The sequence below is a fragment of the Xenopus tropicalis genome, chromosome 7 (assembly GCF_000004195.4).
Source record: "Xenopus tropicalis strain Nigerian chromosome 7, UCB_Xtro_10.0, whole genome shotgun sequence".
In the NCBI taxonomy this organism is placed as follows: Eukaryota; Metazoa; Chordata; class Amphibia; order Anura; family Pipidae; genus Xenopus; species Xenopus tropicalis.
The window spans coordinates 96665214-96693177 of NC_030683.2; the positions used below are offsets into that span (position 1 = coordinate 96665214).

Sequence of the window (27964 nt, forward strand, 5' to 3'; positions counted from 1 at the left end):
ACAATCAATTAAGCATTTAATAAAAGTACTCATTTATATAGCATTTTCCCATTTATATTATGTCATTTTTCAAAAAAAAATGTTCCCCTCACCTAACACAATTTAAATTCCATTGTGTACTATAGGCTCTCAACATGCTGACAGTCAGCATTCTATCTGCTTACCAATTGGCTCTAAAAAAAGAACAAGCACTGTATGAACATTAATGCACGCATATAGATAACTTGAAATACTGACAACATGACATTTCCAGGCCTCCATTAAAAAAAATTTATAACAGGACCAAACATTGCTTTTTCTCCCATTCATAAAAACAATGTATGATAAAATAGTCCCATAGTGTAAAGACTGAATTAGACCTTTGTGTTAACTGTTGAATTATCTGTAGAAATTTAAGTTGCTTAAGATTGATGTCCCACGGAGAGTGTTACTAACCACTCCAAAATGCCTTTCCATTGGCAACAATAGGAGTCGCTGGTGGAAAGCCCTTTGCATCGCTTTGGTTTTCGCAAAGTTGCCTCCTGCAGGCAGGACCTGAGATTGTGTTTTCACAGTTCTACATAGAGTTGCTTGTATTTCAGGTTTCGTTACTTGTGGGGAGAGCCCTAATTACACTAATATACATCTGCAATAAATATGTAATTCGTCGGAGAGGCAATAACAAGCAAATTAGTGACTGGTTTCATTGATGAGAAAACAGCAATCTTCGGTGCATTTTATGACCAGATACATGCTTATAGTCTGCATGAAAGGCAAATTCTCTTATCTGTGATCACAAAAAAATACCACATTCTAAGTCAGAGGATATATATATATATATATATATATATATATATATATATATATATATTTGTTAGAAGAAGTTAATATTCAAAGAATTCCAAACATAAAAAGAGAGAAAAGAGAGAACTACAAACCGGGATTCCATGCCTTTCTAAGAATAGCTGGTTTTCACTCAACAAAAGAGAATAAATCATCTCTATAAGAGCTGTGGGAATTAGGGTTCTGGGCCGCTACTCAGAAATAATTTCCCCTCCCACACAAATAAGCTTAGCAAACAAGCACAACTTGTACTTTTAACATTACTATAAAATATTTCGGGAGCATTCAAGGCAGGATATTATGTAGAAGAGGTTTGCTGAATGACAGTCGCGTGCCGAATTTTTTGTTAAGATACTAAGGGCCAAATTCATGAAATCACAAGTTCGAATCCCGAATGGGATAAATTACGATACGATAATTTCTTAAGATCGAAAATATCAGGAATATGCTTACGAAAAAATCGTACTAGTCACGATAATATCGTATTGGCAATCCGAAAGTCACAAAATTTTTGTACCAAACGATCGTAAAATGCAGGGAAACCTTTCCGACTTTGATCCTTCTGTGCATGATTTTGGAAGCCTCCCATAGGAATCAATGGCACTGTGCAGCTCCAACCTGGCCCAAAGAAAGTCACAATAACGAAGCTTGAAAAATCTGAAACTTTCGAACTCAGCACAATCCGATTTTGTCTCACAAATTCTGTCGCAAAGTACAAAAAGTTGCAAAAGCGCAGAAAAAGTCGCGGAAAATACGCTCAGGGCATTTGTGGATTAGTAAATCTCCCCCTTAGTCTTAGTTACTATGTGAGGAAAATGGAAATTGATCACACTGGATGGTCCTACACACTCACTTAGGGCCACATAAAACAGCCAGGTGGGCCGGATTCAGCCCGCGGGCCTTGTGTTAGTAGAGCATATGTGCAGTAGAGCCTGAACATACAGTCCTGCAGGTCTCGGCGATGGCAATAAAACCCCCTTAGTTCTGTGACAGACAGGGAGATTAGTCACTGCGCAGCAAATCTCCCTTGTCGTGGGCAACTTATCTCCCCGATATGCCATCCCACCGGCTAGAATGTAAATCGCCGGTGGGATGACATATGGGGTGCGACGATTTCCCAAAATTGCCGAAGTTGCCTTGAGAGGAAACTTCGGCGATTCCGACGCCACGTATGCCATCCCACTGGCGATTTACATTCTAGTCGATGGGATGGCATATCGGGAAGATGATTTGCCCACGACAAGGGAGATTTATCGCGCGCCGACTAATCTCCTCGTCTGTCACGGCACTTAAGGGAACCCACTTTGTTTTCTCCCTGTGTCTCGCCGGGCCAGTCCAACTGGTTTATGGATAGTGATTAACTATCCATAAAATTACAGTGAATACCTCCTCTTGTGCTGTTAGTCTGGACACAGCTGTATTCAGTAGTCATATTACCACTGAAATCATAAAGGTAAAATTCTGCTTCTTCTGTATAGTTCTGTTAGTTTTATGGGATGAATTTACTTTGATTTCTGCAAGAACTTATTTATGCACTTAGGTATTTATTGAGTCTTCCCTATGACTAATCATATTCTAATTCTGAAGTTCTCTATATTACTTTTTAATAACTATATTCACAAATATATAGTGCCAGATGTGTTCAGATTGTACTAATGCAACAAAACAGCCTTGGGTGTGTGAGGCATGCCCATACATTTTCAGGTCAGGGGGTAGTCTGATACACATACCTTACTAGCTCGACACGTCTCAATATTGTGAATGAACTTTGAAAGGGAATAGCCAGTTTTGAATTAATTGCCCAACCAGCACTCAGCAGAAGCCTGTCGACAGGCAGCTATGACAGACTGCTCTACCTTTTTATATCATTCTATTGAGACAAGCATTCTGGTCTGCCAGTGTCTCCTTTGCACGAGAAAAGCATCAGCTAATTTGTTTGTTCTTCCAATCAATTCAACTGAACCAGTCTAAAATATTTGGAAACAGGCCCAGCAATTTCTTGGTTGATTAGTCCAAACAGTGTAATACATAAATACATATAATAATGAAGAAAAGTTTTCAGAGCTGCTCACAATAAGAAGAATTATAAATGTATGATAATGCTCGCCATCCGTTACACGGTATTTATGTCGTTTCCTTGGCAGAATCATGGTCACGTGTCAACATGTTGTGTCACTTTAGCAAAAAATAATTTCTTTTTGGGAGGGGGGGAGGTTAATTAACTTCTCTATGAATTCACCCACACAAATGTTCCTCTGAATTTAGCTCTGACGCATGTTTACTATTTTAAATTTCTAGCACTGTTCACAATGATATCATATTTTCATCCAGGAAGCTGTGGTTCTTGATCTGTTAAAATAGCAGTTGTTTTTTTTTTATCTCAGATGCTCATGATGACACCACGTTTCCAGCATTGATTCTGTACAGAACCATCATACTGTATTTCTACATACGGGGCAATGCTGAGGGAACATTTGTGCCAGGAGAACACTACCTGCCTGCATACATAATGCAAACGGTAAAAATTCACCAAAAAGAATAAAGGGGACATTTATAAACATTTGGATTTTTAAACCACAACTAAACTAATTTCCACAAAATCACAAATGCCTAGGGGCACATTTACTAACCCACGAACGGGCCGAATGCGTCCGATTGCGTTTTTTTCGTAATGATCGGTATTTTGCGATTTTTTCTGAAAATTATCACGACTTTTTCGTTACCAATACGATTTGCGCGAAAAAACACGAGTTTTTCGTAGCCATTCTGAAAGTTGCGCAAAATCTGGTGATTTTTTCGTACCGTTAAAACTTGCGAAAAAGGCGCGACCTTTCGCGCAAGTTTTAACGCTATGAAAAAATCGCCAGATTTTGCGCAACTTTCGGAATGGCTACGAAAAACTCGCGTTTTTTCGCGCAAAACGTATTGGTAACGAAAAAGTCGCGATAATTTCCGAAAAGTCGTAAAGTCGCCGAAAAAATCGCAAAAAGTCGCAAAATGTTCGTTTTCCAATCGGAATTTTTCCAATTCGGTTGGAATTCGTGTCTTAGCCCCCTAGTCATATATTAAAAGATCCAAAACTGAAAAAGCAAAACCAAAAAAAATGCAGAAACTGTGACTTTCATATTTTCACACAAATGAATGCAACAAAAAAACCCACAAACGACTAAAACCACTAAGCAAAGAAAGATCTTCCATTTGTAAAAAGGACACCTGCCATTGACTTCTACATTATATTAAAAGATGGTGCGTTTTTCTTTCGGATTTGTTGTGGTTTTATCACATAATAAATTGCAAAAAAAATTGGAGTTATTTTCTCTGATAAAAAAAAAAAAATTGCACAAAAAATACAGATCTGAGGCTGTTCTTTGGGGCAGAGCTCCGGGTTCCATTTCAGGTTTTAACCTTAAAGTAATAGCGTACAATGGCACTTGATAATTCTATGCCACCTAGTTTGTGACTACAGTTTGAGGAAGGCTCTTTCCGGTTTCAGCACGTTAATGGCCACAAAAGCCTCAGACAGACTGTAGTCCATACAGTATGGCACACATAGGCAGCATAGTACAGGCAGAGTACTGCCTGTGTGCCCTACTATGCCTGCCCTATACTGCCATATTCTACCTGCCCTACCCTGCCTGTGTGTGCCATACTGTCTGCCCTATACGGTCTGGGGGAGGTGAACATGGCAGGGGATTGTTCTGGGAGTTGTTAGCCATTAAATGGTCCCTAATGTGTTTAAGTATGAGCTGGGGGTTGCTGTGCTATGTTTTTGCTTTTCTCTCTGAAAAAAAAATGATAGAAGCAACCGCTTGCAGGAGTGACTATTGCGAGAGAATACAGACATGTTTTCAAAGTGAGTCAAAAGGCATACACTGAGGAATTCATTTACAAAAAAAAGTGACTGGGAGTGGTTGGACTGATGGTATTTTCCCATAAAATGATCATGACAAAGCCATTATAAGTTTTGCCCCTTGGATATACTTTTACACCACAGTAGATATCAACAACACTAGACATTCTATATGTCTGGTATGTAATAAATAAATATTGATGTAAATGGACTCAACTGTCAACTGCCACATTTTCACAAATTCAGAAAAAAAGAACTATTGAGAATAGCTCAGAACTTAAAAGGCCTTGGCACATAAAATATTTTTCCCTTAGTTGTACTTTAAAAGGATTCTGTTATGATTTTTATGGGGTACTTTTTATTTCTAAATTACACTGTTTACATAGCAAATAATTCACTCTACCATTTAAGATTTTATTCGTGAACCAAAAAATGTATTTTAGTTGCAATATTGGTGTGTTGGCGCCATCTCAATACATTGTGCCCAAGTCTGAGCTTTCAGAAAGAGCCAGCCCTACACATTAGAACTGCTTTCAGGTAACCTATTGTTTCTCCTACTCCCATGTAACTGGAGGAGTCCCAAGCTGGACTTGGATTTCTTACTATTGAGTACTATTCTGATATCTACTGGGAGCTGCTATCTTTGCTGCCTTCCCATTGTTCTGCTGATCGGCTGCTGCCTCATGTGAAATTTTAAAATTAAATTTAAAAAAATTGAATTTAATGCAGGATTCTGGTATAGAAGCCCTATTAAAAGGGATTGTTCACCTTGAAATTAACTATTAGTATGATGTAGATCAGTGATCCCCAACCAGTGGCTCGTGAGTAACATGTTGCTCCCCAACCCTTTGGAAGTTGCTCCCAGTGCCCCCAAACCAGGTGCTCATTTTTGAATTCCAGGCTTGGAGGCAAGTTTTGGTTGCATAAAAACCCAATATAATACCAGCCTTCTATAGGCTGCCAGTCCACACATGGCCTATTAAATAGCCAATTACTGCTCTTATTGGCACCACCAGGAACCTTTTTTACCTTTACATTCAAATGGAAAAAGTTTTGGAGCGCAACACAAGCATCAAAAAAGTTCCTGGAGGTGCCAATGATAGCTATAATTCGCTATTTGATAGCCCCTATGTTGACTGGCAGCTTACAGAAGGTTCTGTTTGGCAATTACACCTGGTTTATGCAACCAAAGCTTGTCTCCTAATCAGAAATTAAAAAATAAGCACCTGCTTTGAGGCTACTGGGAGCAACATACAAAGGGTTGGTGAGCAACATGTTGCTTACGAGCCACTGGTTGGGGATCACTAATGTAGAAGAAGTAGTCAAATAATTCAAAAACTACAAAAAATAAATAATCAAGATCAACTGCAAAAATGCTAGGAATAGTACATTCTATAACATACTAAAAGTTATCTTAAAGGTGAACCACCCCTTTAATTGATGCACTTTGAAAAAAAAACATGTTTTCCCATGACAGTATTCCTTTAAGGTGGCATGAAGGATTATCAATGTTTTTTTTGCTGGCTGAATTACCCCAGTGAAGGAACTCTACTTGTACCAACCACTTCAACACATAGTGGACACCACTTCAGTGCATATAGTTACAATTCAGTTGAAGCAGATCAATTCCTCTGCGTAGTCAAATCCCAGCCACATTCATGCATTTAATGTGAATCAACTGGAAGTGTTCAACTACAAACAGCTGCACCATGGTGTGTCAACATATATCTGATTTCCATTCAGCAGTTTTATGAGATCAAAGTTAAAAATCTTAATTTTGACAGTGTGCTCCATAATATTTTATACTGTTTTGTTTCTATTTCTGATTTTATTTTATAGTGAGATTTAAGATTAACTTGCCGTAACTAAACTAAAGCATTTTACTGCCAATAGGTTTGCCACTTTAGTGCCACCTAGAATGCTATATTTATTCTGCAGAAAGCTTTATCAAACATAAGTAAAGAGCCCTAGAAGCTTTCTTGGTTTAATATTGCAGCTGCCATTTTAGCTTGGTCTTCATAGCTTCTTGCTTGCAGCTCTAGCCGTTATAACCAAGATTAGTTTTATAAATTCTTATGGGAGGGGGGAGCAGGAGAGGGGAGAGAGGAGTGAACTGAACAGACTCTGGCCCCAAGAATGAAGGATTTTTCTGAGAGAGGAACTCAGACACCCAAGAACATGTTTACAAAAAAAAAGGAAACAAGAATTCCTATGTTTCTTTTGGTACCTTTCTGATAAAGCTTACTTTTTTACCTTTCCTTCTCCTTTTAACAGTTTTTAATCCAAAACTGTCTCCCTAACATCACAGCTGGCAGTCATGCATAATTGAAAAAAAAATTAAAAACACCATAATTAGTTGGTCGTTATCCTTTCTGTAGCCTCAGTGCCGTAATTTCTGTATATAATATATAACAGAACTTGGGATACCTGCTACAGCAGTTCAAGGATAAGTAGCTATAATACATATATATTTTAATATTAAATTACAGTTAGAAGTGTAATTGTTATATATTTATCTTCATTTGTGCAAACTTGCCAAAATATAATCAATTAACAACACCAATTATTACCTCTTAAATTTGCTATAGAAACCACAAAACAAATTCCAGATTGGTAACATGTGTCTGCAAATAGATTTGGTGCATGTAATCTAAGCACATTTGGATCCTGACACATTACGAGACGATAGATCACTTAACTAATGGAACACAGAGCCATGGCAGCAGAGAAAAAAAAACTGGAGATAATTTTATATCACTGTAATTGCTAATGTTCTGGCTGATATGCCAGTTGTTCATTAAAAAAACTTGCATACAAGTGTCCTATAAGATGAATATATGTTTCAAAGCAAAATAGAAACACAAAACCTTTTTCCTTAAGAAACATAGAAATCCTGGAAATTAGCATAACAAGACAGAAAAATAATTTTTTGTTTAAGAAAATATATTACAAATGTGCAGTGGCGTAACTACTCTACACTGGCCGACCCTGCAAAAAATAATCTTCAGAGTGGCCCGACGCAGAGTACCAAACTTACCCAGTCCCCTCGCCCTGACGTGTCGTCCCTCCACCGGCCTGTAAATCCCGCCCCCCCGTCCTACATTGGAGCTGGCATAGAGCGGAGATTTACCTGCTAAATGGAGGAAGGAGACCCTGCGGTTTGCTTTCTCTATTGTTAGCAACTGCATCAACATATCTCACCAATGTTAAATCATATCTTGCAAACCAAAAGCAAATTCCACAAGAAATGGCATTAGAAATTGTGCACAGATCTCTAGCCTTGGGGTTATCCTTGATTCTGCCCTGTCCTTCACTCCTCATATCCAATCACTTATCAAATCATGTCACTTTCACCTAAGAAATATTTCCAAAATACGATCCTTTATCACCCAAGATGCTGCCAAAATTCTTATTCACTCTCTTATAATATCTTGCCTCTGTTAATTGGCCTTCCCCTCCAAAGACTGTCCCCACTCCAGTCCATAATGAATACTGCTGCCAGGCTCATACACCTCTCCAACCGCTCCTCCTCAGCCATGCCACTCTGCCATCTCTGCACTGGCTTCCCCTACCATCCAGGATAAAATCCAAACTAATGACTCTCACATTCAAAGCAGTTCATAACTCTGCCCCACCCTACATCTCTGAACTTATCTCTAGGTACCATTCAACCCGCTTGTTACGCTCCTCTACTGACCTGCTCCTCAACTCCTCTCTCATCCCCTCCTCACATGCTCGCATTCAAGACTTTGCAAGGGCTGCTCCCCTTCTCTGGAATTCGCTCCCACAATCTATCAGACTTTCTCCCAATCTCTCTGCCTTCAAGAGATCTCTAAAAACGCATTTATTTAGAGAAGTTTACCCTAATCTAGTTTAGCAATACCCTGTGCCACCCCTCTCACAACTCTGGTCATGCCCATTCCCACACCTTGTGTCTCAACCCTTTCTCCTTGTAGATTGTAACCTCTTTTGGGCAGGGCTCTCTTCACCTCTTGTATCGGTTATTGATTGCTTTATATGTTACTCTGTATGTCCACTGTATAAAACCCACTTATTGTACAGCGCTGCGGAATATGTTGGCGCTTTATAAATAAATGTTAATAATAATAATAATAATAATAATACATTCAGCCTTATGCATTCAGGTTAATAGAACCGAACTTCAGCAGGAACTCAGCAGTTCCTACATTTTTTATAATTTACTTAGCATTTACAGAAAACCTCACACCCAATGCATTTGTAACCACCAGCTACCCTCACAGGTCCCCCTTCCCCAACCAAACCATACTAGAAAGACTTCTAAAAACAGTCAACTGAAGAGCAGTGCAGTGAGGTTGGAGGCAACTATGTTTAACCATCTCCTTTCCAGTCTCTAGAACTAATCAAAAATCAGGAGCATGCCTGGTGGAAGCTAGGTTGAGAATGGCTTCCACTGTGTATGCTCCTGTTTAGCAATCAGGACACACTGTCCTGTTATCTTGTTGCCCCTCTGTTAGTCATTACATTGAAAATATAATGCTGACACCTCTTATCAGCAAGTGGATGAGGCCACTGGCAGATACAGAAGGCCACAGTACTTTTCCTACTTCTATTCAAATGAAATTGGCTGAATGTGGATCACAAAAATGTGTTAGTGATCAGAGCAATGAGCTGATGGAATTACAGAAGTTTAGCCATATTGCACTAACATCTGGTTGATCTTCCTGCCAGGTAAGGGGCAGCCCAGAATCATTTAATTTTACTAAAACTAAATTTTAGCAATTCATTACCCAGCCAAGAAGATAAACATAAGATTAGATCTCCTGGAGCATTTCAGTAATCATTCTTGTAAATTGTAATGTTAAACACGGCAGTTTACAAGTAGAAGATGATGGAGATGTTAAAGTGAAGTTACTGAAGTCATGTTGCTTGTTGGCTCTCTCTTTAATCTCCCCTGTCTAGAAATGCTAGTAGGTGCCAAAGCAAAATAAAGTCACAATTGCAATTACTTACCATCATTTACACGGGGAAGATTGGATTTGTCTATTGGAATGTGGGTCATATTGTGCTATTTAATGCAACTGGCTGGTAGTGCCTTAATTCACATCTATGAAACCTGATTATGGAAGCTGCAAAGAAAAAAAAAGTGTTGTTATATTTCAGGCAATCTGAACATCAGTCTAGCAAAACATTTCTATTCATGTTAGGTTAAGATAGTTGTAAGTCAACAACACCTTTAGGGCTGAAAGGTAGGAACACTGCCTGCAGCAGGTCACTGGCATGTGTCTTTGTAAAGCACACTTGTGTGGCTAAAAATATAACTGCAACCATACAGCTACGCGGCCAAGAATTATTGGTCTCACAAAAAGGGAGTGAGAGGTTTGTTTACGTGGATTTAAGTCAGTAGTTACAAAATAACACAAAACAATTGTTTAAATCTATAATTTTTTACATTGTTGAGAGAGTAATAAGTAGTTGTACTGTAAAGTGTTGGAAGGCAAAACAGGCCATTAATGTTCACTTTGTACTAGATGTATAACTAAATGAATGCATGCATGACTTTGAATAAAATAAGCTATCCAAAAATTTACTATGGAGAGACCTGCTTAAGCCTAATAAGGGAGACTGCTAAAACATTTGGCCCACTACAGCTTTATCCAAACCCATCCTGCTACCCACTAGCTTCCATACTCACAAGCGACATTATTTGAGTGACCCGTTTTTTTTTCTACCCACTCTAGACACTGTAAGTTTTAGAACTGTGCATATTTTCTGCGATTTTTTCATTAATTTCTGCAACTTTTTCGTACTTTGCGATAATTTGTGCGACAAAAACTTTTTTTCGCAAAAAGTTTCGGAATTCATTCAAGCCTCAGTATCGTGCCTTTCCTTCGGCCAGGTAGGAGCTGCAGAGTCCAATGGAGTCCTTAGGAAAGCTTACCACATCATGCATTGAAGTATCAAAGTCAGAAAGGTTTAGCGCCGTTTACGATTGTTGGGATACGAAAATATTGTGACTATGGGATCACCATTCGCAAACGATCAATTCTTTATGAAAATTTCAGAACATTCAGGTCGTAAGTACAAAATTTTCGTATTCAAACACAAAGGATTTTTGGGACATTTTCAATTCTCAGAAATGATCGGATTTCGTGATTCATACCTTAATGAATCGGCCCCTACGACTAGCATATATACAAATTTTCACATTTCATATTTTATACCAGCAACTCACCCAATGTTACCATTTTTTACTTGCTGCAGAACTATCAACAAGTGTTAAGGCACAGTTGGCTACATATAGGGAATCATCCGGACTTGTGGATAGCCTCTTCAGAAGGATATAGTTACAGGCACATATAGCTTGAAAACATGCTACTGGCTGGAAACCGATGGTCACAAGAAGTTTATACTAACGTCAGGCTCATTCATTTGACCACTGGCTAAAGAAAGCCGGAAGAAATGGGTGCACTGTGCCATGAGCCTATTGGCTGCTAGTAAGCTAGAAATCTAAAACACAGGCGACACAAGGTCGCCGGACAAATTTTTTTATTAAGATACTGTACGGTCAGGCACAGTCACAGTGCAGTCAGGCCACTGGTGCTGCACAGTCAGTCACAGTCACCAGGGGCCACATAAAACAGCCAGAAGGGCCATATTTGGTGTTTGAGACGTGCTGTAGGGCAGTGCTGTCCAACTTCTGTGGTGCAGAGGGCCGGAATTTCTCTATCATACATTGTGGAGGGCCGCTAATGAAAGCCAGTTTTGACCACTCCCCCTTTTTAAACCACACCCACTTCAAACCACACCTATTTTATCACAATGGTGGTAGTGCAGCAAAAACCCAAATGCTTGGTCCTTACTGCGGGTATATCAACCGTCATATGTGAAAGAATTATATTATATCATATTAAGACATACCCTTAAATCTATATGCCTCCTCTTCCCCTGTGGATAGTACAGCAACCCCCAGCACATAATTACACACCTTAGGGGCCATTTAATGGCTATTTCCAACTGCTAACAAACTCCCAGAACAAACCCCTGCCAGGTACACCTCCCACAGGCAGCAAAGGGCAGACAGAGCATGGCACACACAAACAGCACTCTGCCTGCCCTACCCTGCCTGTGTGTGCCATACTCTGCCTGTCCTATGCTGCCTGTGTGTGCCATATTCTGCCTGCCCTATGCTACCCATGTGTGCCATACTCTACCTGCCCTATGCTGCCTGTGTGTGCCATACTCTGCCTGCCCTACCCTGCCTGTGTGCCATACCCTCCCTGCCCTACCCTGCCTGTGTGTGCCATGCTCTGCCTGCCATACCCTGCCTGTGTGTGCCATACCCTCCATGCCCTATGCTGCCTGTGTATGCCATACTCTGCCTGCCCTACCCATTTGTGCCATACCCTTCCTGCCCTATGATGCCTGTGTGCCATAATCTGCCTACCCTATGCTCCCTGTGTGTGTCATACACACAGGCAGCATAGGCCTGGCAGTACCTACAATGTCTGAGGTGTGAACAGGTGATTACAGCCTGAGCCTGAGGTGTGAACACTGCAGGGGGTGAACAATGCAGGGATTAAAAGGTGTGAACATAACCGGGGATTACATTTTTAAACAATACAGGGGGATTACAGCCTGAAACTGAGGTGAGAACCATGCAGAGGGCCAGTTAATCTCAGTACTGATACCATTTAAATCTTACTCAAAGGTAAACCATCAAAGCAGCCAGACAGGTGGGGGGCCACACAGAGGGGGGTCGCGGGCCGCCAGTTGGACAGCACTGCTGTAGGGTAACAATCTTGATGCTATAGATAGAAGAATGAAAAGGAAGAATTCTTCCCAAGCCTGAAAACAAGGAAAACATTGTCTATTTTAGTCTCTCAGGTTATATCCAGCAGCTATGAAGGCTAAGACACGTTAGCAGCAAGACTAAAATAATTTGCTGTATGAAGGAACGTGTTCTAACAAGAAAAGAAAAACTTGCCGAACTGCTGTGAAAGGCTGGCATATTCCCAGCTGGGCTGCACATACTATATCATTCAAAGGAATAAACACACAAGCATTTCCCTAATTATGCTCTTCTCACTCAGCAATGCATTTTGCTTGGATGCTCTTTTTATTTATTTATATTTTTAACTTTTAAAAACTTAAAATAACATCAGTTTCCTTTTTTTATAGCCATTTGTCTTTATGTTATTTACCATCCTCACCAAACAAGTGGAACTATATAATAATGATCGGGAAATTACCTGGTTTCCACTTCCTGTCCAACTTAAACTGAGCATGAGTCCTCTTTCTGGCTATCTTACCCTGAGACTTAAATATATCGAAATTGCAGCACTCCCATTTCATTTTCATAAAACCGCCTTTATTGTACATATGGCACAGACACAGCAACGTTTCGGACCTCCTGGTCCTTTCTCAAGCTAACAAAGAATCATTTATGACACCTGCAGCTCTTACCCTGAGGCCAGCCCTCTAGTCTGGAATAGGTGTTTGGCTAGGAGTAGTTTGTGCATTCAGTTAAGGTCTGTTTATCTGGGGCAATCTGAGGAAATATAAAATGTGTTAAATATTTTTTTTCAAAAAAATTTGAAAAAGCAGAGTAAAATTGTGTGTTTATAAATCTCTATTCATGGAAATATTTAATCACAAAAAGCTGTTCTATGCAACTTACAAAAAAGGGCATTTTTACCAGACTAACACAGAAAATAACCAAATCACTTTTTATCACCTCAGACCTGCAAACTGTGTCATGGAAAGTGGTTTAAATGGCATGTAGACACCAGCAGTCATAATGCCTAAAGCTGGCCATACATGTGAATATCTGCTCGTTTGGAGAGGGACAGGAAAGTCAAACCTGCCCAATCAACATTTGGACGATTTTCAGGAAGATATCAGTTGGTGGGCCTGTTAGAGGAACCCATACATTGGCAGATAAGCTGCCGAATCAGTCTGAAGGGTATGAATTGGCAGCTAAATCTGCAGGTGTGTAGCCACTTTAAAGGTAAAATAATAAATGTAAAAAAAAATGGATATGGCAAAAAATGAATAAAAAAATGGATAAATATAAAAAAAACATTTTGTAGGCAATTATGAAAAAATATATGGTGCTGGTTTCACTTTGGGCTAAAAATTAAACCTATCTGCAAAAATGGCCCCTTTATTGGAGCTCCCTATAAATCCTATCAGTTCTCTGTCTGAGTTTTGAATGAAGGTTGAGAGTGTCCTAACAGTCCCTGGTAGAAGCACAGCAGGAGAGAGATAGCCAATCACAGCCTTGCACTCACACAAGCAAAGACAGGCTTTAGGCTTCAGGTCAACCTAGCTGCTGATTGGTTCCTATCCTGCAGTGCCAGTACTGAGAGCCGTCGGCTCTCCTGCACATCCAGAGAATTCAGCCAGCAGGAAGTGTAACAGATGGGTGTGACTAGTGGGGTTTTGGGGGAATTCCTCCAAAAAATCTTTTTTAAGCACAATCCTTCTATATTTAGAGAAGTATAATTCACTGGTACATTTTTAATTTTTATACGATATGTCTCCTTTAATGGTACCTCCAACCTGAACCAGGGAATTATTTGCTTCTTAGAAGCCACCATGTTCAATCCAGACATCAACAATGATGCCAACACCTTATCTATCTATTGTGCTTTGTGCCTGCCTGCACCTGCAACACTGTACATGCTCCATGCCCTTGTTTAGAAAGACTCGAGGTTATGTAGGAACATTATAAAAGCTAGGCAGAAGAAAGTGCAAACAGCTTTGCTAGTTTTGGCCTTTCATTTGGCCTGGGTTTAATGTGTATGTTGCCTTTAAGTACAAGTACTGAAATATTCCAAAGAAACATATAGCAGCATACACAAACACATTATTATTCAAACATAAATAGGGTTATGGGAAGATTGAGCATAACAAAGACAAATGGGTATAAAAAATAAAGCGGGCAAACCACAGAAAGAACTGATTGGGGGGCCAGAAAGGCGCAATAGAAATACATTAATTTACAATCAAGTGGCCACTGTAACCTCACCTCCAACCCACAATATCACATCACACCACACCTCATTCTGGCTTGATACAAGGGAAATAATCACAAGGGTTAATTAACGTCATAAGCAAATTATGATCTCCCAGTCCGAAAGCCAGCAAAGCAAGGTTAGTATTACCAGAACCGGGAGGAGGTGGGGGTAACACATATCAGTAACCTATCAAGGTATGTATCATCAACGACTTGATGGGGAGCACATGGGACATAACTGTTCATTGAGTTTGCTTTTGATCCTTAGCACACAGATTAGATTCAAAAGCAAACAGTTATGTCCATTATGCCCCCCCCCCCCAGGCACTGATTGGTTACTGACTAGGTACAGGTTAGACAGCTGCAGGAAGTAGTGTTCTGGCAATTATGCTAGACATCCAACCACTCCAGCCCTTAAGTGGAGTACAATTTTGCATAACTTATTATATTAAAAATATTTTTTATTGTGCACAGTCTATTTATTTACCCAGTTTATCTTAAGTACCATACATAACACTGAACTAAAGGTGATATTTTATTGAAGTAGAAATACACTTATTGCTTAGATCAGTTCAAAGCAACTCTATGAACGGAGCAGCTGTGTTACACATACTGTGTAAACTGAACACATGGAATTTAGAATTTACTTATAAAGCAGTCTCTTCCTTTCTACCCCACTAAAGCATTTATTGAAATCTGTTCCTTATTAGCTCTTCTATTCCATATAGGTGCATTAAATGTGTTAGTCATCTTTTGATGTTCTCTGTGAAAAATCAGTTGGCTTGAGGGCTAAATTCAAACATCACAGAAGGGTATATCCAGAAACCAAACAAGCTATCAAATCAGAGCATCCATAGGAAAAAAGGTTACATGAAAATCACGCTCTGAATTTCATTTAAAAGGGAGCTCACTACCACTTAATTAACCTTTTAAAAAAAACATATTTTACAGACGCAATCATAGTGAAAATTGCTGTAGCTAAGAAACATAGTTTATATAAACTATTATAAATATACTGAATACTTTCTTGTTCTGCCCATGGCTCCCACTATGCTATCACCAAACGAGTGGATCTTTTCCCAATGTACCAACCTCGAGGTGGGTGATATTGGATCACAATGATGGGGATACAGTTCATCGGAGCGAGGAATGCATCAAAGAGCCGACGCAGTTATTACAACTTGCATTACTTGAAGCAGGAAAAGTCTGGCACTTTATAGTGCGATTGCCTGTTCATTCGTGATGTGAGTATCAGGACAAATATCAACCTGCACCTCATCCTAACCCACAGAATGTTGCCATTGTAGGACCCGTACCCAGACCCACCATCAAAAAGTGGCTGCAATGTATGTTTATGGAAAATGTCTTGTTTACAATGATCTTACTGTAAGGTAAAATAACTATTCTAAAGTAGATCATATAAATAATAAAAATATTTAGTGTGCAAAACTTACTAATTATTAGAGATCAGTTGAATTTGCAGTAAGTTTTTTAATTCATTAGAGGTCAGTGGAATTTGACACTGCCTGCCTCTGTTAAGCTTCTCAGCATTGCAACTGCTTGATAAGCAAGTATTTGCAGGAATTGTTTAAATTTTGTAAGTCTTGAAGTAAATGTGTATGTAATTTATGCAATTGGTGTAAGTTTTGCAATGCAGCTGGCCCCCCTTCAGATGCAGACAGTCCCCCCTTTCCCCCCTAATAGCAGCCCTGCCCATACCCAAGCAAGCTGAACCTGCTTTTTACCTCCCACTGTGTATGCTACTCATGCATGCAGGTTAACCCACACATCACTACTGCATATTGTATGTATGCCTTAAGTATTAGACATGAGGAAAGATCTTTGGCCCCCAGTAAATATGTAGTTTCTATGCAAAACACTCTAACTGGACTTATAAGTAGAGCATAAACTGGCAAAAGACTGATAATAACTGGGCCTAACAGTGGACCAGCTGTATACTTTATACCACTTAAACCATTCAGGTAAAGAACCAGTGTGCTGCATAAAGCTTTTCTAGCCACGGCCTCTGAATGTGCCAGTGCTACAGAAGGGCTCAGAAGAAAATGAAAAGTAAACAAAGATGCTATAGTAACTCCTGCTTAAGACCGCCGCTACTAAGCCTTACTCATCGCTTTCACATTTGCAGTAGTTCAAGACATCTGGGACACTTGGCAGTCTGTGCATCTGTTGCTGGTGCACAGGGGCAATTAAGACTACTGATTAAGCTGGATGAGTCGGAGCAGCTGGGCAGCATTTTTTGCTCTTCCCCCATACCAAACCAGTTGGCCTTAAGACTGCTACGATACATTTAAATAGAAATGCCTTCCTCAAATGATTGTCCTTTGATGCCAGTCTGCTATACATCCCAGATATAAGCTTCCTGCAGTAAGTGTAACATGAGATTAACAAGTTCAATAGTAGATCCGTGGTTAGAAATACTGGCTCTTAGGAGTGCCAGGCTCCTAAATATGGTTTTAAAGAAGAAATAAACCCTAAAAATGAATATGGCTAAAATACCATATTTATTATACTTAAACTTACTGCACCAGCCTAAAGTTTCAGCATCTCAATGGAAACAATGATCCAGGTCTGCCTGTGTGAGTGTCGCAGAAAGTGACACTCACATCTTTAAAGGTGTTGTCCCCCTTTGAATTAACTTTTTCAAGACATTTTGCAATTGCAGTTTGTGGTTTGAATCATTTAGTTTTTTGTTCAGCAGCTCTCTAGTTTGGAATTTCAGAAGCTATCTGGTTGCTTGGGTCCAAATTATCCTAGCAACCAGGCACTAGTTTGAATGAGAGACTGGGATATGAATAGGAGAGGGCCTAAAAAGAAAGACAAGTACCGTATATACTCGAGTATAAGCCGAGTTTTTCAGCACTAAAAATGTGCTGAAAAAGGAACCCTCGGCTTATACTCGAGCATATACGCGCATATATGGTAAATGGATTCGCAGCTGCTCGTTCCCGCCAGATAGCGCTCGGACTCGGCGTTGTATTGCCTACACAGGAGAAGGACCCATTCGCGGACTTTATTGAGGTTGTCCCTCTAAGGACCGGCCAAGCAGCGCGAAACTACCAGACCGTGGTGTTGTGGTGTCTTGTTGCTGTCGGGTGTGCTGCTTATTGTAATCTGCCGAGAGCGCTCTGTTCCTCTAACCCTTGTCATGCGGCAGCTGGCGAGGCGATTACACGACGGCTCCTTGCAGACACACAGGTAGGAATTAAGAGGAGCGCTGCCGCAACAATGTGCTTATTTAAAGAGCAGCGTAAATATGCTGGGCTTACGGATCCTCTGGCGCTGCTGACAGGGCACACCGCAAGGTACCGCTGCTTCACTTGCACACCGGGAGTTGATTTGGGTCTCACTGAAATATAGCAGGGTGCTGGGTGGCCATTCTGTAGGTGTCTCATCGGGCACTGATGTCCCAAATCGCCACCATGAGTTTTTTATACGCCCCCAGACCCTGCTGATGAGACAGTCCTTCAACTATGCCTCTACACCATTTTATCCGTTTGTTGACCTGCCTGTCTGTATTGCTAAATTGCTATATCAAGTGGTTACATATTGTATGTGTATAATTGGGCTAATAATGTGGTCTGGTCAGAAAGTGGAAGTAAAGATGCCCCTAAGGAAGTTCCAGTTTATGTAATGGTGTATAACATTGTTGTACCATTAAGGGAAGCCACAGCATGCTTTACACTGTTTACATAGCAAATAAAATTGTGTTCTTGAACCAACAAATGTATTTGTAGCTGTAATATTGGTGTGTAGGCGCCATCTCAGTGCATTGTGCTTGGGTCTGAGCTTTCAGAAGGAGCCAGCGCTACACATTAGAACTGCTTTGAGGTAACCTATTGTTTCTCCTACTCCCATGTAACTGGGGGTGTCGGCTTATACTCGAGTCAATAAGTTTTTACAGTTTTCTTAGGTAAAATTAGGTACCTCGGCTTATATTCGGATCGGCTTATACTCGAGTATATACGGTAATTAAAAGTAACAATAAAACTGCAGCCTCACAGAGCTCTGGTTAATGGGCTGCCAGGGTCAGTGAATCTGCAGGGATTGTGGGTTTCCTCCCATGCTCCAAAAACATACAGGCAGGTTAACTGGCTCCTGATAAAACTAACTAGTTAGCAGCCGCGATGCCACCCCTCTCTTCTGCTCTGCGCTTAGAACTTTAGCGCTGAGTGGGTCCGGGGTGGGGGCACATCACTCAGAGATCGCTCTCTTCACTAGCAGAGGCAAATTTTATTTTTAGCAACAAAAATTTGCCTCTTAAAGTTACCAGAGGCGGATTTTTGCCACCCCTGGTAACTGGCCACTCACTGCTGCCTGAGGCACAGTTCTTACCTTGCCTCCTGGCAGAAGCAGTCCTGAGGTAACCCCACCAATGGTGGCATAAGGTAAAAAGAGAAACATTTACCGATATATATTCCAGTTTGGTAAGATTCTTTAATTGGTTACTTAAAATAATATAAACTATCTGTTGGTTAAGTATCCAGTCCTGGGGTATAGTTTTACTTTAAATGGCACATTAGATTTAAACTCCACTTTAGCAGCGATGAACAATCTCTGTAAAATGCTGCATAACATGCTGCTGCTATAGAAATAAAAGATAATAATGATCCTGTTTGGAGGATCAAGTTCACATCACTTTAAATTCCTCACAGGTTACATAAATGTTGAGGTAATCACTCAAAAACCACCAGCTATTCCCAGTAGGGTAAGCACATGGTATTATCTAATTGACATGGGCAAGTGAAAGTAGTTGGCTGAAAGTTCCCAGCACTACTCACTAGTCACAGGGGAGTTTCAGTTAGATGTGTCCAGCTTGGAAAGCTATGTGGGTGATGGCAGACATCAAGATTAGTCAACCGTGAAAAATCTTTATAGGTCTCTGGTAAGGCCTCACCATGAGTATGCAGTGCAGTTTTGGGCTCCAGTCCTTAAGAAGGATATTAATGAGCTGGAGAGAGTGCAGAGACTGCAACTAAACTGGTAAAGGGGATGGAAGATTTAAGCTATGAGGTTAGACTGTCACGGTTGGGGTTGTTTTCTCTGGAAAAAAAGATGCTTGTGAGGGGACATGATCTTCATTAAAGGGATTTTCTGTTAGAAAAGGGGGTTAGATAGGGGGTGTTCTGTTTTTCTATAGAAATGATCAGCACACCAGAGGCCTCCCCTTTAGAATAGAGGAGCGGAACTTTCATTTGAAGCAACGTACGTGGTTTTTCACAGGGAGAGGGCAGTGAGGTTGGGGATTGCCCTTCCAAGTGATGTTGTAATGGCAGATTCTGTTAGTATCCAAGGCTATTGTGATACTAAAATCTACAGGTAGTATTGATGTTGGTATATATGGTTTATGTATGCGAGTGTATAGATAGGTCAGTATGGGTCTGTATGTGAGTGTATAGATAGGTCAGTATGGGTCTGTATGCGAGTGTATAGATAGGTCAGTATGGGTTTATGTATGTGAGTCTATAGATAGGTCAGTATAGGTTTGTGTATGTGCTGGGTTCACTTGGAAAGTTAACTTGATGGACTTTGGCCTTATTTCAACCCAGCTTAACTATTTAATAATGCCAGTGGGATGGGGATGGGTAAAAAGGTAAGTGGTGCCCAACATTTTGGTACCCCCAGTGAAATAAACTTTACATGTCTTTAATGCATGAAATCAGAACTTTAATATAACAAAAAAAATAAATAACTTTTTTTATGTTAATGTCAGGTGTGAAAGGATCTTTTGCTTGCAGATAAATGCCAGTGACTGTCACTGCACACATGGCCAATATGGGGCATTTTAATAGAATGTCAGAAGGAAGGTTCAAGATCAGGCAGAAAGTGGAGTTTCTACCCCAATGAAGAATCCACCAGGTTTGCTATTAACATGTGCACTAAATATTGTGCTTTATGTGACAAACCCCCACAAAGTACTTGGCTTGCAAGGAAAACACATGCTCAAGAATCAAGTTAAAATAATGATGTCAGTTACTGGCATTACATGATAGGGTGTGAATCCTGCAAAGCTTTCAGTGGTGCCACAAGGCAAAGCAAGTTGTATCATATCCCTGTGAAATATGCTACATTACACAGTGCTTTACAATATAATGATAGCAAACAGAAGTCTGGCAAAACAGTAACATACACAGGTTACTGAGAACTTGCTGGTGCTATATAATGGACTAATGCTGAATACTATAAAGACACATGTCTGGGAAGATACAGCGGGCAGCTACAAATGTCAGAATGCTAAGTCTCTCTTTGCAGAAAGCACGGCAATATAAAATTTCCCTTACAGTATTGTACACATCATGGTGATCTGTTGGTTCACAAAGAAAAGCCCAAGGGCAATGTACTGTTTGGTAAAGCCTATCTTAATTTAAAGGAGAATAACCTTTAGAGAATGTCATACCTGCATAAATACATCCAGCCCCCAGGGTATACAAAAAACCAGCTACTGTGTACAGAATTCTTCACACTATAGGTTTATTGCGGAACAAGTGCTTATGGGCAAAAAAATACACCCAAACTGCAGCGGGTGTTTAATAAATCTGTTTTATATATGTTTTATTAGCACTCACCCTCCCTTAACCTAACATCTTTTCCAGCTTGGCAGCTGGGTACTCCATTTGGGTCAATATAACAATCTTCACCTGCTACAACCAATTGTTTTTGCTATCAGTCTATTACATATAGTATAAATTACCAGTTTACAGCAGGCCAATGCCCTGTATGCTGTAAACTTAAGGGCAGTGGCACATGGGGAGATTAGTCGACCCAGCAATTTACATTCTAGCCGGTGGGATGGCATTACGGGGAGCGACTAATCTCCCCATCTGCCACTGCCCTAAGGCTACTGCCACACTGGAAGCTATCACAGGCCAAGAAACCACCCTTCCACTTTGCTTTATGGTGTGTCTGGGTGCAGGCATATGCAACGGATTTCGGTGGCAAGCATGAATATGCATTTTCAAATCGAAATCCGCTCTGTCTGTACCCAGGCCAAAAGCAGTGTGTGGGTACAGACACACCTTAATGCAAATTGAAGCGGGGGGGGGAGGTTTCTCGGCCTGTGCTTATATGCAGGCTGAGAAAACGCCCCACGTGGCAATATTCAGTGCATTAATGTTATTATTTCAAAGCATTTTGCTCCAAAGTCTACTGTGTGTTCAAGCAAGGTAGGATAAAAAAGCAATATGCCCTTCTATAAAAAGAGCCTTTTAAATGATAATAAATAACTCAAAAGATCACAATTTCATGATAATAACAGATGTTATGATCTCTTTGTTATATGTAAACAACCAGTGACTCCATATAGTATGCCCATTAAAGGGGCAGAGAGCCCGCTTATTCAATGTGAGTTCAATGAACTGGACTTATGCTGAACATACTCTGAGACTACTGTCTAGAGCAGTTTTAATGTTCCTGATGCACTGTTTAGCTCAAGAAATAACAAAAATCCTAGATTTGTTATGATTAACACAATAGGCATAAAGTTAATCACAAGTCCTGATACTGAACCCCTTAAAAGATTTTATTTTATTTCAGTAAAGCTGGCCATCCACAGGCATATTTTGTCGCCACCCTGCAAACAATTTTATTCATCCATCAATGGTTAACCATATGTGAGAAAACTTTAGTCATATCTGGCTGCAAGATCATACATATATTAACCGATGGCTGTCTGTTCCTTTGTTTACTTTTGCATTTAACCCAACCCTTCAAAATAAAGGCACAGTAAATGTTAGTTTAACAACGATTATCTGATCATCCCATCCTCTGACTGATTTTAATCGTTTCACAACAATAATGTGTCTGAACCTTCACCCAAAATTGTTCTTTGTATAACAAAAGAAAATGAAAATCTAAGAAACTTTCCAGCATACACTAATAAAGTTATTTGAAATGTAACTGCAACTGAAATCAGTGTTTGTTTATCCTTTTCTATTTTCTGTATTTAGCTTGAAGCAGTGTCACAGAAATCAGCTCTTCACCAGGTGTTAGGCTAATGCCAGACGAGGCGTAGGGCGGATATTTTCGGCAAGCGGAAAAGCGCTTGCCGAAAATTCCGCCCTACACCTCCTACTTGTTCCAGCACCAGAATTAATACAATACGCTCGGGTGCAGGTACATTTAGCAGAAATACGCATAAAAACTCGAGACTTTAAAACTCTCACGTTTTTACGTTCTCATGGCTACATGTGCCTGCACCCGAGCGTATCCTATTCATTCGGGTGCAGGCGCATGTAGGAGGCGTAGGGCAGAATTTTCAGCAAGCGCTTTTCCGCTTGCTGAAAATATCCGCCCTACGCCTCGTCTGGCATTAGCCTTAATTAGCTGATTCTGCTATACTGTTTTCAGAGTCAGAACCAGAAGTACAGAGTTATAAATAAAATAAACAATTGCATTCACAAATACATTTAAAGGAGTACTTTAATTTCAAGTTAAGTATGTTAAAGAATGGCCAGTTCTTAGCAACTTCTAAATTGGTCTTCATTTCTATAGTATTATAATTATTTTTCCTTTCCTTACTCTTTTCACTGACCCTGGCAACCAAAGGATAATGGCTCTGTAGGGCTACAATTTTATTGTTAATGTTACTTTTTATTACTTATCTTTTTATTCAGGCTTCTGGTATTCGTATTCAAGTCCCTTATTCAAACTACTGCCTAGGGTAATTTAGACCCTAGTAAATAAATAGCTGCTGAAATTCCAAACTGCAGAGCTGATGAACAAATGGCTAAATAATTCAAAAACCACAAACAATAAAAACTGAAGACCAACTGCAAACTGTCTCAAAATAGCACTCTCTATATCATAATACAAGTTAATTTAAAGGTGAATAATCCCTTTGAATGCATAGGGGAGAGTGTCTTTCATTACGCATCAGGTTTTGGGGTAGAGGATTCAGTTAAAGCACATTGCACTTAAACAGTGTTAGATTTATGAGGGAGAAAAACAATAGTCCTAAAACAGCAGAGCAGAATTCTGCTATTGTAAAAGATAATTTGATAAGTGAAGGCTACTTATGTAAAGGTTTTGGCAGAGGATTTTACCTTGTCAGAATAATGTGTTTTTTCCCATTGGTATAAAAAAAATCAAATATGAAGATAAATAATGCTAACCTCTGTTAATCTGTTTAACTGAATATTACTATGAAAATAAAGTTTGTTTAGAAATAAATTATATTGTCACTCTAAGCTAAATCACATGTTCAAAGCTACTTTTAACTTGGGCTGATCCTGTGTCTGATCCTTGCATTCTACGCAGGAATTCCTTATAATTGTTTGGACACATTTGTACAGAAAAAGGAAATAACTGGGGGTAACATCAGTATTGCCAAAATAAGACAACTAGTTACATTTTAAATAAACAAGATAAATGCATTGAGCAAAGCTGCTGATAGCTGCAACCATATCCATCTGCTAATGCCCACACACATACAGTAAAGTATTTGTATACATATCTAGAACTTTGCATGCAAGTGAACTGCTGGGATCAGTGACAAAGGACAGAAGAATCCACATAACCCATCTCCTCCCCTATACAGAAATTATTGAAATTCCACATAAAAAAAAGTTTTGGGTAAACTCTAGGCATTGTAAATATTTACAACAAACAATGTCAGGCAAAAAAAAAAATCTGTTCTGATTGCATACTGTAATCACTTCCATCTGGTTTTGAGATTAAAGGGGCATATTTTCATTTAACTAATCAGCCTGCCTGGCCCAGTTGAACGAGTTGTGTGAATAAGGCTTATGTTTACGTATACATATGTTATTTAATATAGGTTACTCTGAATTTGCTTTTAAAACTCACTCTCTAAAAATCACAAATCTTAAAGGTGCGCTGCACCTTTCCCTAGTGTTATTCTAGGTGTAGCCACATTTACTTTCCATAGCAGCAGTCTTAATCTACAGGAGGTCACACTGTTTTATGCATTCTATATGTGCAGGGATTACCACAGCCTTCTAAAATATATTCAATGTTTGGGAAGATGTGCACAAGATTGCCTTCCCTAACATTGTTTTGCATCTGCAGGGATCCCCGTTGTGTGTTTCTGTGATGTTTCACATTCCCTTATTCTAGCATTTGTCTGTATGTGCAGGGACCCACATTAATGCCGCCTATTATTATTCAGTGCAATCAAGTATCCACATTGCCTTTGCCTAGTGTTTTTGTATTGGCTGGATCCCTCATTCATCAGAGCATATGCTGTGCAACAGCAATGTTGATCCATGCACATACAGAATAATGCCAGTTAGGCAGTGAGGCCTCCTGTACATACAAACTGTATATGGAAAGACAAAGTAGATATTTGCACATACAGAATAATACTAGTGAAAGACACTGTGCATCCTTATACCTACCTACATTACACATACATACAAAGGCAATGTGGATCCCTGAACATACAGAATGGTTTGGCATTGAGGCCTCCTGTACATAAGTTTACTTGCTATAGAAAGGCAATGTAGGTAATAGCAAATATTAGAGAATAGACTAAGCAAATGTACATCCTTGTAACACATACATACATATATACATACATACAAGGGCAATGTGGACCCCTGCACATACAACAGGCCTCCTGTACATAAGATTGCTTGCTATAGAAAGGCAATGTAGGTAATAGTAAATATTAGAGAATAGACTAAGCAAATGTACATCCTTGAAACACATACATACATACATACATACATACAAGGGCAATGTGGACCCCTGCACATACAGAATAAAGCCTGTTTGGCCTCCTGTACATAAGATTGCTTGCTATAGAAAGGCAATGTAAGTAATAGCAAATATTAGAGAATATACTTGTACAATAGAATTGTACATCCTTGTAACACAAGGGCAATGTGGATCCCTGCGCCTAGAGTATAATGCTAGAAAACGGCAGTGTGACGGGTCCCTGTACATGCAGCACCAGTGGAAGGCAAAGGGCTCGGTGGCACAAACAGAATCATGCAAGGATTTGTCCCTGAAGTAGGTTTGTGCACATAACATATGTTGCCGGAGTACAGCAATTCAGTATGAATTTTGTTCATATAAAAGTGGATAAGGCGAGCAGAGCCCAGAAAGCTGGGGGCTATGGTTCCCTGAGGAAGATGGAAGATATGCAGCAGTAGAGGCTGCGGTACATGCAGTGATTGCCTCTCAGGACAAAGCGCCGCTGATGCTCTGGTGCTGACAGTGGGAGCTGACAGGCTAAACATGCGCACAGCGAGCCATTCCCATCCCGGGATAAAGCGGTACCTGTATGCGGGTCCCAAGGCTCGCTTCGTGCTGCTGGGCCGGGCCGCCGGCTGATACCCACTGCTTTCACCTCCCTAGGATCGCGCTGTTGGGCGGACTGGGCTTCCTTCCCCACCCTCCTCCTCCTCCCACCGGCTCCTGCTAGTACTCACAGCTCATCTCCAACAATGTAAGGAGCTAGAGAGACGGAGGCCGCGCTGGGACACACTTCCCCCCACAACATCCTTCCCAAACCATCATACCTATGTTTTGGTGCATGTAAAAATGGGAAGATCACAGAATAAGGCACTACGTACAATACGGTCAGTTGCACTAAGGCACTACATAAACGCAATTACAGAATGGACAGCTGAGCTGTAAATGTATTTCGGCTTGGTTAATATTACAAGAAGGGCAGACGGGCGTCTAAAGACATTGGCAACAGTGGAAAAACCGGAGTCCCCCCACCCCAGATTAGCTGCCCTTGGTATTCTCAGGCTTAGTTTATATCTATTTATATTGTTCGTACAGGTAAATGCGGCTCATCCACTTCCTTTTCTCCTTTTCTATAAAAATTAAAAAAACAGTAGCCGAGCCAGTAACGGAAGACAATCAAGCCAAAGCCGCTACTTTACTTTTGCCCGCCTACTATCCGGCCAGACTGTCATTCACTGCTTCCTTTGCTTGATGCACCGCCCACTTCTGATACCGGTCTATTTGAGTCTGACCTGTGTAGGAAAAGGGGCGGCGCTACATTCTAGGGAGGAGCGCACGGATGGGGCTCCTGTCTGTGTGGTACCTTCTGAGAGATGATAGGAAGCAGATACAGAAGGATTTGTGTGTGTAACACTGTGCCATTGGCAGAAAGGAGCTGGGAATGGCAGAAGACAGGAAAGAAATGAAGCACCTGGGGGTTCTGGGAGAGAACGGGGTTGCTATTGGCTGGTGGTGGGGTAAAAGATGTGGGAGAATATTTTGCAGGATTTAGGAGTTAATTTAGGCACATGGGGGTCAGTGAGAGAATGGTGCATGGGGAGGGGAGGAGATACACTGGGTGGGTTTTTGGGGCTCTGGGGTTTGTGACATAATGGCACATGGGGGTTGGGGAAGGAAGAGGTGCTAAGAGAGGGGATAAAATAGGGTTGCAACTGGGGCAGTAAAAACAATCCCTGATGACAATGTTATTAATAGGGCAAAAGGGTAAGAATAGAGGAAGGCCGGTATTTTGTTCCAGAAAAGGTGGCAACCTTAGGATAGAATGCAGGCAATATAAACAGCCAGAACCTGCTGTATTTATTTGTTTTCAAATATATTTATATATTTTCACAATAACAATATCCAGGGTCTGCAAATAATGGGGTTATCCAGCTTAGGAGTACTGATAGCCACTGACAGAGGTAATGTGTTTGCTTGTACAAATGAAGTGAAATAAAACTGATCAGGTGTGGACAGTTATTCATTTGCAGTTCATAATATGCAGTTTCCATCTTGGCTGAACAAAGAAGGGAGTGAAAATGTGTTCAGTTTCCCTATAGTAAAAATATAGTGTGCTACACAGTATAAAACAGGCTCTTTACAGCGTGGGCTTCACATTGAACCCTCTACCAGGATATAAAGGACTAATTAGTTTACTTATTTGTTTCCTTAGGTATTTATTTATTATTTAAGAGCACTTCTGCAGGGTTTTCTGTAAAGATATTATAGTAGTACACATTATTAAAGGACATGGAAAGGCAAAGTCACTTGGGGGTGCCAAAATGTTAGGCACCCCCAAGTGACTTTAATCGCCTACCTTTTACCCCGGGCTGGTGCCCCTGTACGGAGAGAACAGCACCAGCCCGGGGTAGCTGTAGCGCTTCCTCCTTCGCTCGTGTGCGCATGTGCAGTAGAGTGAAAAAGCCAAACTTTAACAGAGAAGTCAGCTTTTCACTCTACTGCGCATGTGCCTACCGCATAGTCACAGCAAAAGGAAGGAGGAAGCGCATCGCCCCAGGTACCCCGGGCTGGTCCTGTTTTCTCCTAACAGGGACACCAGCCTGTGGTACAAGGTAAGC

At 40.4% G+C, this 27964-nt stretch overlaps 1 protein-coding gene across 3 annotated transcripts in view; it reads right to left on the minus strand.

The window, feature by feature from the left end:
• Positions 1 to 25942, minus strand: part of LOC100145446 (uncharacterized loc100145446) — a 71333-nt gene extending 45391 nt beyond the window's left edge. The window contains exons 1-2 of one of the 3 annotated variants that reach the window (XM_012966070.3): positions 16798 to 16878; positions 9665 to 9780 (exon numbers count right to left, since the gene is read on the minus strand). In XM_012966070.3, coding sequence (XP_012821524.1) covers positions 9665 to 9713 — 49 coding nt within the window. In that variant the 5' untranslated portion in view covers positions 9714 to 9780; positions 16798 to 16878. Of the gene's footprint in view, positions 1 to 9664; positions 9781 to 15764; positions 16285 to 16797; positions 16879 to 25931 lie in introns of those variants that run through there. The other 2 variants (XM_012966069.3, NM_001126900.1) reach the window with 2 other exon arrangements.
• Between the last annotated feature and the right edge of the window lie 2022 nt (positions 25943 to 27964).